The 15,469-nt window shown below is 40.3% G+C and overlaps 1 protein-coding gene across 1 annotated transcript in view; it reads right to left on the bottom strand.

Moving 5' to 3' along the window:
* The window catches only part of LOC136863133 (ipis-1), a 159,980-nt gene that overhangs the window by 15,907 nt on the left and 128,604 nt on the right, over nucleotides 1-15,469 (bottom strand). The window contains exons 6-7 of the mRNA XM_067139477.2: nucleotides 13,501-13,686; nucleotides 871-1,012 (exon numbers count right to left, since the gene is read on the bottom strand). Of these exons, the coding sequence (XP_066995578.1) occupies nucleotides 871-1,012; nucleotides 13,501-13,686 (328 nt within the window). The remainder of the gene's footprint in view (nucleotides 1-870; nucleotides 1,013-13,500; nucleotides 13,687-15,469) is intronic.

Raw genomic sequence — 15,469 nt, forward strand, 5'->3', positions numbered from 1 at the left:
ATGGATACGTAATCGTCAGTGACGAAATGGATTATATGTTCGGAGTGTGTTTCGTGTATCTGTTCGGTCGAGTTCTTGTGTCAGTTCGGTGACAGCCGAATATTGAGTCGTCGTAATGCAGACTAACAGTTATCAGTGAATTACTTGTAAAGTTGATTGTGAAGTGTGAATATAATTTTAAGTCATGCTATATCTCTTTTGTGAAACTAAAAGGATACGTCGCCGAATTAGGTTTGAGATACCTACAGCTGATACCAATTCAAAGGAGTATGTCGTAATAACACTCAAAGTATTGAAGGTACTGTTACGTGAACCAGTGAGGGATACATTTCTTGTACAACTTTTAAATGTCCGGTCAAGAGGATTTCAAATTTAATACCTAGAGTTTCTTTCAGTTGTTAGTTCAGAGTTTTATATTATCATTGATATTACCGTAGCAGGTCTCACTCGTTAAAGTGAACATTTATGGAATATATTTTGTTTAGTATCAAATACAATTACTGTAATTGTTTCATTTTAGTTGTAGATCAGATAACCTCACATTTTAATGGGGAAATCAAACTTTAATATCCTTTTCCCAGAACCTATATGTTATGCTGTCAAAGTAAGCTTATTACCTCACACCCTAGAGATATTCAAGACTCTTATTCTATTATCGTTACATTGATGTGCAGCTGGCGCCCATCAACAATTGTATGTGTAAGTAATCAGGTAAGTACTAAGTGTGAATGCATAGTCCGACGATTGAGTATTTTATTTCATGAGTATTTTGATATTGTTTCATTTTAATGCAGTTTGATATTGTAAAGCAATGATTAATCACACAGTGTGAATGAAATAGAATTTTGCACAAAGTGATTTTCATGTTACCTGATGCGGCTGACGCAGAACCTCCTTCTTCGTTTATTTCAATCTCAGCTTTGTGGATGATATCGGATACCATGAGAGTTCCTTTAGTGTCTGAAATTCCTCTCAGGTCTGCTTCTGCGTGGAAGATATTGGTAACACCAAGCTAAAAACACAACCGTCTATAAATTTCGTGCAAAATAAATAATAATAATAATAATAATAATAATAATAATAATAATAATAATAATAATAATAATAATAATAATAATAATAATAATAATAATAATAATAATAATTCTATAGCTTTACCTTGTTTAATAAAGTAATGTTGCTTACTTTATTGAACATTTTTTTTGCTAGTGGAATGTCGCACTAACATTTTGAAGGTTTTCAACGACGCAAGAATGGGAATGAGCTAGGATTGGCGAGATAGCGACCGTGGCCTTAGTTAAGGTACAGCCCTAGCATTTGCCTAGTGTGAAAATGGGAAACCACGGAAAACTATCTTCAAGGCTATCGATGGTGCATTTTAGTATTAGAAGACATTCCAAAAAACTGGTGGTATACCTCTTACTCTGATAAAGTCCAACTGGAGTAATATAGCGAAGTCAACATCTCTCACCGTCCAGATAATTTATATTAGTCCTATGTATTGTATATTTTATGTATTTTGGCCCGTATTAACATCGAATAGCATATAAGTTGTAGAGTCATTAAATTCATGGACTGGCCATCTAGTATGGCTGTAGTGCACTAAAATAGAGAGTTTGCACCACAGGATGTTGCCGTGAAAGTTCTTCGCTAGTCCCAGAAGAGGCAGTTGCGTGCATGCAGTATTACAATCATTTAAGACAAGGCTAGGAAAACAACAGATAGGGAATCTGCCACCTGGGCGACTGCCCTAAATGCAGATCAGTAGTGATTGATTAGCTGAACTACGGTCTCTGTTGTGAAGGGTAGTTGAAAGTCAGCGGCGGAACTTGAGAATGTTGTAGTTTGAGCAATGGGCACATTTCAAGTTCTGCCAAAAATTAGGCTGATCCACTAGCGAAACGTTTGAGATGATCAAGTCGAAATCGCCCGGATCACCAGGACGGGAAAAATACGCGAAAATTCAGATCAAAAGGCTATGTGGCCCCTGAACTGTTAGCTCCAATCCATGAAGATAATGACTCTAGTACGTACATAGGTGTACACTGTGTTGCCTACACTGTAGGCGCCAGTCCTCGAACTTACTGACTGAAGTAGTATAATATTAAGATTGCGAATTGTCCATATTTTGGGCTGTAAACGATGTGATGGTCGAAATTACGCACTTAGGAGCATGTGTTTGATGTCAACTAGCCCGGTGTGTTTGGAACTGCAACTGTCTTGGAACTAGATCCGGAGGGAAGGGTGTGGTAACCGAGTGGCATCATCGCAGGTTTTTCAAGACGACAGTGTTGTGGCTCAAATGCCGGTCGATGAATGTGGGATTTCGAAAATGAAAAGTCACATATCTGTGGTTCGGATTGGAACTTAAAACTTAATGCACGGTATCAAAGATGATGTAGAACTACAAGCATGCTTGCTTTTCTGCTTGAAACTGGAATTAAGGTAGATGCCTCAAGGTGTGAAATAGAGAAATCTGATCCGATTGTGAGAAAATGTTGGTGGGAAGACTTCACTCAGGATGACCACAGTCGACGATGAAAACCGTACATGGGACATCTGAAGCATTCTGTTCGTTAGATCATCAGTGGGTAGTAATAGGGCCTGTACTGTATTATTATCCTGCATACATACATACATACATACATACATACATACATACATACATACATACATGCATACATGCATACATACATACATACATACATGCATACATACATACATACATACTGAATCCTTCCCAGCCTATGTATGGGCTCCACCTGCTCATTCCAAGGTCGTAACGGGTATATGTTGGCGATTATTTCGAAATTAGTTATACTACAAATTAATTATTAGGCAGGGAAGATGTAGGAGAAAGAATTAAATTATGAATGAAAACATATTTAAACAAGACAAAGTTTATTAAATCCTTTTGGCAGGTAAATGAAAAATGGAATGTCAAAAATAAAAAATTAACCAACATCAATTAATCATGTTATTAAATATTTCCAAAAACAACCCCAGCGGGTTAGTAAATAGATCCGTGGCTTAAAAATCTTCGCAGTCTTAAATGTTTGTAACTCAATTAAATAATAATTTTCGTTAAATTTGAACAAGGTCCAAACATGTATCCCCTGGTTTTATTAATCACTATTGAAAGTAAACAATTGGACTAAAATATTCATGTAAACAGATAATAACTAGCTGCCACCTGATTTATTATTCCATTGGGTAAATTTTCACTCACAACACTTAGTAAAATTTTAGTAAAGGGTCCTACGAACCTAAATAAAATATCCAAATATATTAAATCTACACTTATTTGACAGCAATATGGATATGATCCCCTGCTCCAGAAACATTTCAACCATTTAGAACTGAGTCCACAATGCAACAAATAGAACAGCCACCGAACAGAATTTGCGTTGTTATGAGTATATAAAGAAAATTTATATAAATCACACATGTTTATAATAAAAATATCAATGACGATAACCATCAGAGGAAAACCCAAGTCTGTGACCAGATCGAGAATCAAAGTAACACCCTCAGGGTGTCATATTACAGCACAACTGAAATTACCTGCTTTCTAACTAAAGGGTAACTCTGATGACGTGAACTAATGAGAAATCCGTGCTGTGATCCTGATTACTCTAATGGGAGATTCGCAAAATGTACACATTAAATATTATTAAATGACTCTACTCAACGTGGAATAATCTTTTACAGTCAGGCACGGTCGCGAAGAGGCTACTTCTTGAGGGAGAAACGTATGTCCTTCTTCACCCTCTTGACACTTAATATCGGGTGGCTCGCTCTGCCTGGATCTACAATGAGGCAAACACATCGCCGTTTTTAATTCAAAATACTTTCTTACTTAGCCTCTATGTGGCTCTCTATAATATATCCATTGACCTCAATATTCCGCCAGGATTAACATGGAAATGAAAACCTACAATCTGTTTTCCAGTCATTGACCGGGCCAGGGATGTAGTGAATGAATCGTATCTATTTATAGGCTATTAGTACGACAGGGTCGCCACTCCCAAAGTAATTTATTAATGACTGATAGATGCTATGAAATGAGAATGGAGAGTGTTGCTGGAGTGAAGGATGACAGGGAAAACCGGAGTACCCGGAGAAAACCTGTCCCGCCTCCTCTCTCCAGCACAAATCTCACATGGAGTGACCGGGATTTGAACCACGGTATCCAGCGGTGAGAGGCCGACGCGCTGCCGTCTGAGCCACGGAGGCTCCACCAGGATTAACATATATTCCTCATATCATAATCATATGAAACCTACAATGAGTGAAGTGAATAAAAGGGAGAATCTATCTAGTAAAATCTAATGCCCAGACTTAGCGTCAACTAATTTTGAGGCGAATAAACTGAAGCTAAATTTAGGTAGTTATATCGTCTCTACCCGGAAAAGAAGTACGATACATCTTCGTTTCCGCTTACGACCTGTCAACATTTCCCCATCTCTCTCTCTCCTCTGTCCCTGTCATCTGATACAGCACAGCCGGTAGTTGATAGTTCACGTGGCTGGGATAACACACAACACGCAAATTCACAACTGCAGCATGGCGTCCTGTGAAGGTGATGATTGTGATAAAAATTTGGAGTACACAAATATTTGTTTAATTATTATCCGAACATATTGTTATTCTTCAAAAATCTAGAGTACGGTACGTAAGTTAGTGCAAGAAAAAGAGAACGGATGGGAGAATATTGCGGAGCAATACGTCCATGCAGCGGGTAAAAACGTTAGTGTTCATTAGCTGAATAAATCATTCATAAATATAAAGAGTCGGATAAAGAATAAAACGGACATAAAGGCGACCGGCAATAAACCAATTAAGGTCTAGGGCTGGAAAAAGGAGCTTTTGTCATTGCCTTCCAAAGAACAAAACCCTGTGTTCAACAAAGTGCCAGGAAGTGCTTCAGTAGGTGCAAAACAAGATTCAGCAACCAAAGTGATCAGTCCTGGTAAAGTAAACGAGCAAAGTGACGGTAATTTGTCAGCGAATACGACCATACCAGCATCAACATTCAAAACCACACCTACGATAAACTCATATGTTAGGCCTCATGTAAAAAAGGTGATGTCCAGTAAAACTGACGAAAAGAAAGATTTGTCACTGCCTCAGGTGCAAAGTCTTGTGTTTCTTTAGTATTTGAAATTGCAGGAAATTAGAAATAGACAAAAGAGCTTGAGAAACTGAGTAAACCTTTAGTGGAGAGCTCAACTGAAACAGATGGCCATTGCTACACCTTATATCCATAGTAGATTGTACTGTACTTTTTACATAAAATGAAATATTATAACAAATAAAAATACCGTTGAGCTCAGTACAGTACTATAGAAAGACGTGCACAAGGCGAGACACCCGTGCGATGTAAAAGAACAAGGCCCACACAACTGTCACACATGAGACTGTATAACACTGCACAGTTTCTGTTGTGCCCCAACAATCGTGATGTCACATAATTTCTGTGCGTCGTGAAATTAGAAGGATGTTTTTAAGTATGATGTTTATTTTTTATTTAATTTATAATTTTCCTTTTTTAGCACATGAGTTTAATTTTTCTTTCTTTCTTTCTTTCTTTCTAAATCTGCTTACCCTCCAGGGTTGATTTTTCCCTCGGACTCAGCGAGGGATCCCACCTCTACCGCCTCAAGGGCAGTGTCCTGGAGCGTGAGACATTAGGTCGGGAGATACAACTGCGGAGAATGACCAGTACCTCGCCCAAGTGGCCTCACCTGCTATGATGAACTGGGGTCTTGGTGGAGGATGGGAAGATTGTAAGGGATAGACAAGGAAGAGGGAAGGAAGCGGCCGTGGCCTTAAGTTAGGTACCATCCCGGCATTTTCCTGGAGGAGAAGTGGGAAACCACGGAAAACCACTTCCAGGATGGCTGAAGTGGGAATCGAACCCACCTCTACTCAGTTGACCTCCCGAGTCTGAGTGGACCCCGTTCCAGCCCTCGTACCACATTATAAATTTCGTGGTAGAGCCGGGAATCGAACCCGGGCCTCCGGGGATGGTAGCTAATCACACTAACCACTACACCACAGAGGCGGACGAGTTTATTTTAATTTTTGTTTATTGCCCTTTTTCAACTTATAATTTAACATTTTATTTTCATTTTTTTATTTATGAACAATTTATATTATTTCTTCTATTTCCTTAACTACCTAGAACTATATCGAAATGTACCGCTCGCCGTGCAAAAATGGTTTCTTCGTTTATATTTCTGGTAAATTAAAACGAGTTTGCCAGTGTAACTTAACGTTATTATTTTCCTGCATTTTGGAAGGATATTCTATCCAATTGTTAGCTTTGTCAAGAACACGATCCATAACAAAATTAATGGTTTTACATACTGTTGTTTGATCAACCCCGCAGTCCTCTGCTACTCAACCCTGGAAGCCTGGATCACCTACAGTGTACAGCAAAGACGTATCTCCATCTGTTTTCTGGGAGATAGGGCTCCCTCTTCGCGTTTCTTCAGTTACTGCCATAAAGTCCGATGTCAAAAAGTCTACATTTTGGCTACTGAAACGTAACAGTTCCTTACACTTGCTCACGTCTCTTCGAAAACTGTATGTTTTCTCTTGTTTAACCGGCATGAACATCGCCATGATTAGAAATAACAAGCGGCGAGGAAACGACAGTCTTATAAAAATTAAGATGCATAAAAAAAATTAGAATCTACACTTTATTCACACCAAAATGAAGATATATCTAGGCTACCCTGAAAACGCAAGATACATCTAGGTGTAGTAGGTTCTAGTGAAATTCACATAAAACAGGGGATACATCTCAAAATGTTTAAAACTTAGCTTCAACTAGTTTTTATTCGCTTCACTCAATTGCTCGCCTCTACGTGTCTAATATCATCTCACTTTCTTCTTATCTCTCATTTGCTGCCTTCCCTACACATGCGTCATACTGTTTTAAAATCTATTCACTCCTGCCTCACACGTTCCTAAACGGATCACTACAAGAAAACTTCGTGACATAGAGTCACACAGCACAGACATTACACTCAAATAAAATCATTCATCTGTTTACATTAAGAAGAGTGTCTCGACGCTGCTTGGCTTTTCCTCAATAGTGTAGTCTAGTAATTCCTCTCGTACAGATCATCATACATTTCCATATTTTGCAAAATTATCTTCACCAAGTAAACAATATCCTTCCATTGAATCAATATTGCCCTTCGTTTTCACTAATAAAACCCCACTTACAGAAATAATTCAATCTTCTAAAACCGAAGCATAATGGCAGACTGATTTCTTCTCGCATGACATTACATATTTGGCTGTGATTCGTTCATTGAAATACCACGTAGAAATCAAAATCTGTAACCTTGGCTGTTCTAATGCTTCTCTGTCTTTCAAGTGGAATTTTCCAGTGCCCTCGGTGATGCCATCACATACGCTCTCCGGTACGATTGGCTATAACTGACTTGAGTTTGCCTGATCCCTATTGCACCATACATGTTAACCAGGATGAAATCCGCAATTTCATTACATATTATTTATCCTTTCAAATTAAATCAATGGCAGTGAGTCAGTAGGTTTCAATACATACATACATACATACATACATACATACATACATACATTTTCAGTGTTTCAGTTTACAAGTCTGGGTGAATCGCCTCAGCATCCCCATATTTTTTTTTTTGCTAGTTGTTTTACGTCGCACCGACACACATAGGTCTTATGGCGACGATGGGACAGGAAATGGCTAGGAGTGGGAAGGAAGCGGCCGTGGCCTTAATTAAGGTACAGCCCCAGCATTTGCCTGGTGTGAAAATGGGAAACCACGGAAACCCATTTTCAGGGCTGCCGATAGTGGGGTTTGAACCTACTATCTCCCTAATACTGGATACTGGCCGCAATTAAGCGACTGCAGCTATCGAGCTTGGTCATAATCATTTCAGTCTTCCTAATAAACATTGTGTTCTCTTCTGCTTTATGTCTGTTCCCTTGATATTGTTAACGTATTTTAATATGGCGAAGGGGAAACTAGTTTACATGACTAATTATTAGCTAGCTATGCTAGAATGTTTATTACAATGGGAAAAGTGCTGCTAAATTTTAATTTAGCTGTTTGAGTGAATTGTTGTAAAATTGTTTAGTGTTCGTTTAAAAACGTGTGTAATTGTCATGTGTTGTTGGCGGGGCATGTATATTCGTAGAAATGAATAATTTTAATTTTAGTGTACTCGATGCCGGGCTGAGTCGCTCAAACGGTAGAAGCGCTTGTCTTTCTGAGCTCAAGTTGGCGGGTTCGATCCCACTTCAGGCCGGTGGTATTTGAAGGTATTCATGTTCAAGTACGCCAGCCTCGAGTCCGCAAATTTCCTGCCAGTTTGAGAACCCTCGCGGGACAACACTCCAGCAATTCTGCATCTCCGAAAACCGCGAATTAGTGAGACTTGAAACCAAAAACATTATTATGATTTTTATTTTTATTATTATTGTTATTATTCCTTTCTTAATCCGTTTACGCTCCAGGGTTGGTTTTTCCCTCGGAATCAGCCAGAGATCCCACCTCTACCGCCTCGAGAGCAGTGTCCTGGAGCGTGAGACTTTGTGTCGGGGTACGACTGGGGAGGAGGAACAATACCCCGTCCAGGCGGCCTCACCTGCTATGCTGAAAAGGAGCTTGTTGGGGGGGGGGGGGGGCAGATCGGAAGGGATAGACAAGAAAGAGGGAAGGAAGCGGCCGTGGCCTTAAGTTAGGTACCATTCCGGCATTAGCCTGGTAGAGAAGTGGGAAACCACGGAAAACCACCCCGAAGATGGCTGAGGTGGAAATCAAGTTGTTGTTTTTTATTTTTATTTCTTTGTTTTACGTCGCACCGATACAGATAGCTTATGGCGACGATGGGACAGGAGAGGGCCAGGACTGGGCAGGAAGCGGCCATGGCCTTAAGAAAGGTGCAGCCCAAGCATTTGTCTGGCGTAAAAATGGGAAACGACGGAACACCATCTTCAGGGCTACCGAGAGTGGGATTCGAACCCACAATCTCCCGAATACTGGATAGTGCACGCACTTAGGCGACTGCAGCTATCAAGCTCGGTGAGGTGGGAATCGAACAGCCCTCTACTCAGTTGACCTCCCGAGGCTAAGTGAACCCCGTTCCAGCCCTCGTAGCACTTTTCAAATTTCGTGGCAGAGCTGGGTATCGAACCCGGGCCTCCAGGGGTGGCAGCTAATTACACTAATGACTACATCACAGAGGCGGACGCAGGATGTTTTTAAAGCAATTTAATATTCTGATGAAAAAGAAAATCGCTACTTCGTGAATATATATAACATTTACTCAAGATGATATTAACATAATAAACAGCTATTTTATGGCAAATTAATAATAACTGAAACAAACAATAGAATGGGATCGATAACCTCTATGCTTGACATCTTACAGCAACAATCATCGTCAGGTAAATACGCGACCTTTTCTCAAAGGCCAACACGTCGTAAGCGAAGGGTGGTGAGCACGAAACCTAACCTATGCTGGCATATCTTACAATTTTACAATTCCCCTCTCTTTCATAATACCTTTCCGACCTCTCTTGTTCAGTCCTTACGCCTTTCTGTCCCCAAATGTATTATGTAGGTTTGTGAGGTGGTAGTAGACTGTAATTGTCATGCCTTTCATGGCTTTTCACTTTACCGAGCTCGATAGCTGCAGTCGCTTAAGTGCGGTCAGTATCCAGTATTCGGGAGACAGTAGGTTCGAACCCCACTGTCGGCAGCCCTGAAGATGGTTTTCCGTGGTTTCCCATTTTCACACCAGGCAAAAGCTGGGGCTGTACCTTAATTAAGGCCACAGCCGCTTCCCTCCCAGTCCTAGCCCTTTCCTGTCCCGGTGAGATGTAAACCCAATAGCAAAAAAAAAAAGAAAAAGTAGCTTTTCACCTTCCTTAGCTGATACCTTCATTCTTTGAAAAGTCTGAATTCGTCGTCTTCTCCTTTCATTAATGAAAAATCGGATCTCAATCCCGTAATAATAATAATAATAATAATAATAATAATAAACTAGTCCGCCTCTGTGGTGTAGTGGTTAGCGTGATTAGCTGCCACCCCCGGAGGCCCGGGTTCGATTCCCGGCTCTGCCACGAAATTTGAAAAGTGGTACGAGGGCTGGAACGGGGTCCACTCAGCCTCGGGAGGTCAACTGGGTAGAGGTGGGTTCGATTCCCACCTCAGCCATCCTGGAAGTGGTTTTCCGTGGTTTCCCATTTCTCCTCCAGGCGAATGCCGGGATGGTTCCTAACTTAAGGCCACGGCCGCTTCCTTCCCTCTCCCTTGCCATCCCTCCACAAGGCCCCTGTTCAGCATAGCAGGTGAGGTCGCCTGGGCGAGGTACTGGTCATACTCCCCAGTTGTATCCCCCGACCAAGGGTCTGAAGCTCCAGGACACTGCCCTTGAGGCGGTAGAGGTGGGATCCCTCGCTAAGTCCGAGGGAAAAACCGAACCTGGAGGGTAAACAGATGATGATGATGATGATGATGATGATAATAATAAACTAACCATACAAACCCCATGGCACTACAGCCCTGAAGGGCCTTGACCTACCAAGCGACCGTTGCTCAGCCTGAAGGCCTGCAGATTACGAGGTGTCGTGTGGTCAGCACGACGAATCCTCTCGGCCGCTATTCTTGGCTTTCTAGACAGGGATCGCTATCTCACCGTCAGATAGCTGCTCAATTCTAATCACGTAGGCTGACTGGACCTGGAACCAGTCCTCAGATCCACGTAAAAATCCCTGACTTGGACTGAAATCGAACCTGGGGCCTCCGGGTAAGAGGCAGGCACACTACCCCTACACCACGGGGCCGGCAATAATAATAATAATAATAATAATAATAATAATAATAATAATAATAATAATAATAATAATAATAATAATAATAAATGTTCAGCCACTGTGTGCGGGCATTTCAATTTGACGCCATTGAGGCTGCCTGTGTGTCAATTTAGACGTTTCATTTTAATCTACTAGATGGCTGACAAACCGACATTCTGTTGAGTGACCTATGGTTGAGCTTTATTTGATGTTGTCGGGTAGACACAAAAATGTACCTCCAGAGATTTTTATCATTACATGCCGACATCGTACGCCATGGAGTATCGAATGGAATTATTCCACTCTTCAAAATTTTGACTACCTCTGCCGGGTTTCACCCAAGATCTTGGGATTCGGTGGCCAATACACTACCATTGATCCACAAGGGAAGCTCATAGACGTAATCCCGTTGTCCTCTTCCTGGACGGAAGGAGTGGCTGGGCGGTTTGGGTCATATAACTATCGCTTGCATTCGTAAGATAATGGGTTCAAGCCCCACTGTCAGCAGCGAAGAAGGTGGTTTACGTGTTTTCCCATTTTTACATCAGGCAAATGCTGGGGCTGTACCTTAATTAAGGCCACGGTCACTTACTTCCCACTCCTAACCATGTCGTATCCCACCGTCACTATAAGACCTATCTGTGTAGATGTGACGTAAAGAAAATTGTAAACAAATCCGCTTGTTGGAAACAACAATGACCACCACCATCACAGATCAACATGTGCGCAAGTAGTAAATATTCGTTTGTAAATTGGGGAACTGATGATTGGAATGCATTATCTGCAGCTGTCTTAGAGCCTTTTCCTAAACAAATGTAAGATGCTTCTAGAATAGACTCCAGCATTTTGTAAATTGTGTATAAATTTTTATGTGATGGTGTCATATTTTAATGCAACGCTCAACCCACTGTAAACTGTAGTATTAAGGCATCTGAATTATTCATGGTATGTGTGAATTTGTATATGAACGTGCTGCCTTTACAATGCTAAGATAAAAGTTCGTAATTGGACCGTCCAATCTATTGAATGTCATAGTGTAAAATTTTGAAGTACTTAAGGTACGTGTGAATGTGTATATGACGGTGTTGTAATGATAAGCTAGTAGTAAGCTCAACCTATAATATTGTACGCCGTAGTGTTAAGCTAGTAGTAAACTCAGCCTATAGTATTGTAAGCCGTAGTGTTAAGCTAGTAGTAAGCTCAACCTATAGTATTGTAAGCCGTAGTGTTAAGCTAGTAGTAAGCTCAACCTATAGTATTGTAAGCCGTAGTGTTAAGCTAGTAGTAAACTCAGCCTATAGTATTGTAAGCCGTAGTGTTAAGCTAGTAGTAAGCTCAACCTATAGTATTGTAAGCCGTAGTGTTAAGCTAGTAGTAAGCTCAACCTATAGTATTGTAAGCCGTAGTGTTAAGCTAGTAGTAAGCTCAACCTATAGTAGTGTAAGCCGTAGTATCAAGCACTGGAAATGCTTAAGTTGTATGCACATTTGTATATGATGAAGCTGGATTTAGAATGTTAAACTAGTAGTATTTCTTGTAATATTTTCTTTCCATGGAATTTCTTATTGTACTCTTGTTGTTGTTGTTGGGTAATTACGTTTGAACTTTACTTTGTTATCACACTACGCTAAGTGATCATTGCCACCGGGATATTGCCCAATTGCTATTTATTCGTTAATAATAATAATAATAATAATTAATATTATTAATAATAATAAATGTTCGAAGGCGCACTGTATCAATATACAATGCTATATCTCCTTATGACGGTCAACAGAACCTGGCCTCATCATCAAAACTTCGGGGTACCATTCGATCCTCACCAGACGTTGTCGACATGTTGACAGCTATCAATAACCAGCCTTCTACTGAGCGTTCGAAAACGAAGCTTACTAATGCAACGAGACTCGTTAACGGGTAGTGCTGAGGAACATGCAGTTAGCGGCCGTCAGGTTGTTATCACTTCATATTCTGACGTAACTAACCTGTAGACAGTAATACCCTTTTGAAAATAAGTTATTAGACATCCCATTCATCATTAATGCAGGCGGGACATTTCTACGTGTAAGTGTTCTGCGTGCGCTAATAATGAATGGGATACCATAGCGCTGGTTTCCAAAGGAGCAACAGAACGTGCTGTATTTCCAATGTTGTCAGACAAATAGCAGTTACTTTACTACGCATGTTCTGTAACAGCGTGCATTTGTAATTATGTCAAAGATGCAAAAATGAAAGTTTAATAACTCATTAATTAATGTACATTCCACTCTACCAAAGCGTTGCTTGTATGATTTTTTTACAATCTGATTCTATGTCACACCGACACAGACAGGTATTATAGCGGCGATGCGAGAGGAAAGAGCTAGGAGTGGGAAGGAAGCGGACGTGGCTTTATTTAAAGTACAGCCCAGCATTTGCCTGGTGTGAAAATGGGGACCCATACAAAACCATCTTCGGGGCTGCTGAGAGTGAGGTTCGAACCCACTATCTCCCTAATGCTAGCTCACAACTGTGAGACACTAACCGCATGGCCAACTCGCTCACTACATGCACACTTCTTCCTAGGTCTAAATTTACCCTGTTCTTCAGGTTGTCACTATTTTTATTTCACTTTCAGTGTATTTGATGGAGTGATATTACCTTTTCCAGGACTGATATGAGAGACGTGCCACCTGCAAGCTTAAATCGAGGAAGATCGAGGATAACTTGCTTGGTTTTTCTGGTATTCAGCATATTACTAAGGTCTCTTGCAGTCATCTTCTCCAGGAGTGCATCAAGACCATGCTTTTCACTTGGTAGGACGAGGACCATGGAGAATTCATCCCCCTGAAATGAAACACCAATTATTTATTACAACGTCACAGGAAACGTGCTGAAATTCAAGGTTGAAAACACTATTTGTTTTTAGTACAATAAAAAATGAAGATAAGACTGTGGCATTATTGTCCTCTTCACCGAACTATAGGAATTAATGAATGTATTATTATTAATTTATTATTATTAACAGATACATCACAGTTGGGAAATAATATCCTGCTATCAATGATCAATTACAGCAGTACGGTAATGAAGTAAACTTAAGACTAGCTTAACATTACAACTCCGCCATATACAAATTCACACATACCTAAAATAATTCAGATGTTTTAATATCTTAATACTACGATTTACAGTGGACTGAGCGTTACATTAAAATATGACACCGTCAAATAGAAATTTACACACAATTTACAGAATGCTGGAGTATATTATTGAAGCATCTTACATTTTTTGGGAAATGAAATGGCGTATGGCTTCTAGTGCCGGGAGTGTCCGATGACAAGTTCGGCTCGCCAGATGCAGGTCTTTGATTTGACACCCAAAGGCGACCGGCGCGTCGTGATGAGGATGGAATGATGATGAAGACGGCACCTACACCCAGCCCCCGTGCCAGCGGAATTAACCAATTATGGTTAAAATTCCAGACCCTGCCGGGAATCGAATACGGGACCCCTGTGGCCAAAAGCCAGCACGCTAACCATTTAGCCATGGAGCTGGACTACATTTTTGGGAAAAGGCTCTAAGACAGCTAGCAAGGGGATTTTTCCCATTGACAGTCCACTGTGCACAGGAGAGGATCTTTAATATCTCACATTAGCTTCGCGATTTGAATTTCCATTCAACAATATTTTATGCTGTATTATGTAACATTTCACCGATCGTTTACTGTGCAAAATGAGGTGATCTGAAGTGATCTTCTATTTCCAAGTGCTGTAGTCTGAAACTTGTAATGTATGACACTCAGCACAGTTCTTCTGAACTATATTTTCAATGTAGCAGGTTATTTGAAATTTAAAAAATTCTCCAACCTCAATGTTCATGGCACAAAAATACGCTATCGACTGAGATAACGTAGCCGTACGCTCTGAAATATAAGTCCTTTCATCCAACTTTCTCGCTAATTAATGGTAAGTACATCTTATAATTTACATGTGATTACACAAAAAAAATCATAAGTGTACAACGCTTGCTAAATTCGCTGCCAGAAACATCTCATTTTTCCCACGTTGAACCAGTTACATAACGAAAAAAATGAATTGTTTTGACTTCCTAAAAATTTTAAGCTACCTTGATGTGAGAAAAGCGGTAAATGATGTTGTGCAGAGGAAAGCAGCAAGATTTGTAATAGGGGACTTCAGGAGAAAAAAGTGTATAAGAAATATTAGAGAAATTTGGGTGGGAAACTTTAAGAAATAGAAGGGAGAAAACTAGATTTATAGAGTATTATATAGAGCCTATACAGGAGAGGAAGCATGGTGGGGGAATCCGTGATAGGCTTCAGTTGGAAAATAATTGCAGTATATCGGCAGGGCTGACCACAAGTGTAAAATAAGACGGGATTTTAGTGCAAGCGATTCGGGTAAATTTTCATTCCATGGGAAAGGTGTGAAGGAGCGGAACAGTTTACCAGGGAAAGTGTTTGATCCGTTTCCAAAATCTGTACAGATATTCAAGAAAAGAATAAACAGCAACAGTGAAAAGAAATATTAGAGGGCATTGGACCTGTGCAGGTTATTATATATAATTTATTTGTGAATAAAGTAATTCCATCCCCCTATCTATGGAGTCT

Source organism: Anabrus simplex, chromosome 2, assembly GCF_040414725.1.
Source record: "Anabrus simplex isolate iqAnaSimp1 chromosome 2, ASM4041472v1, whole genome shotgun sequence".
Lineage (NCBI taxonomy): Eukaryota > Metazoa > Arthropoda > Insecta > Orthoptera > Tettigoniidae > Anabrus > Anabrus simplex.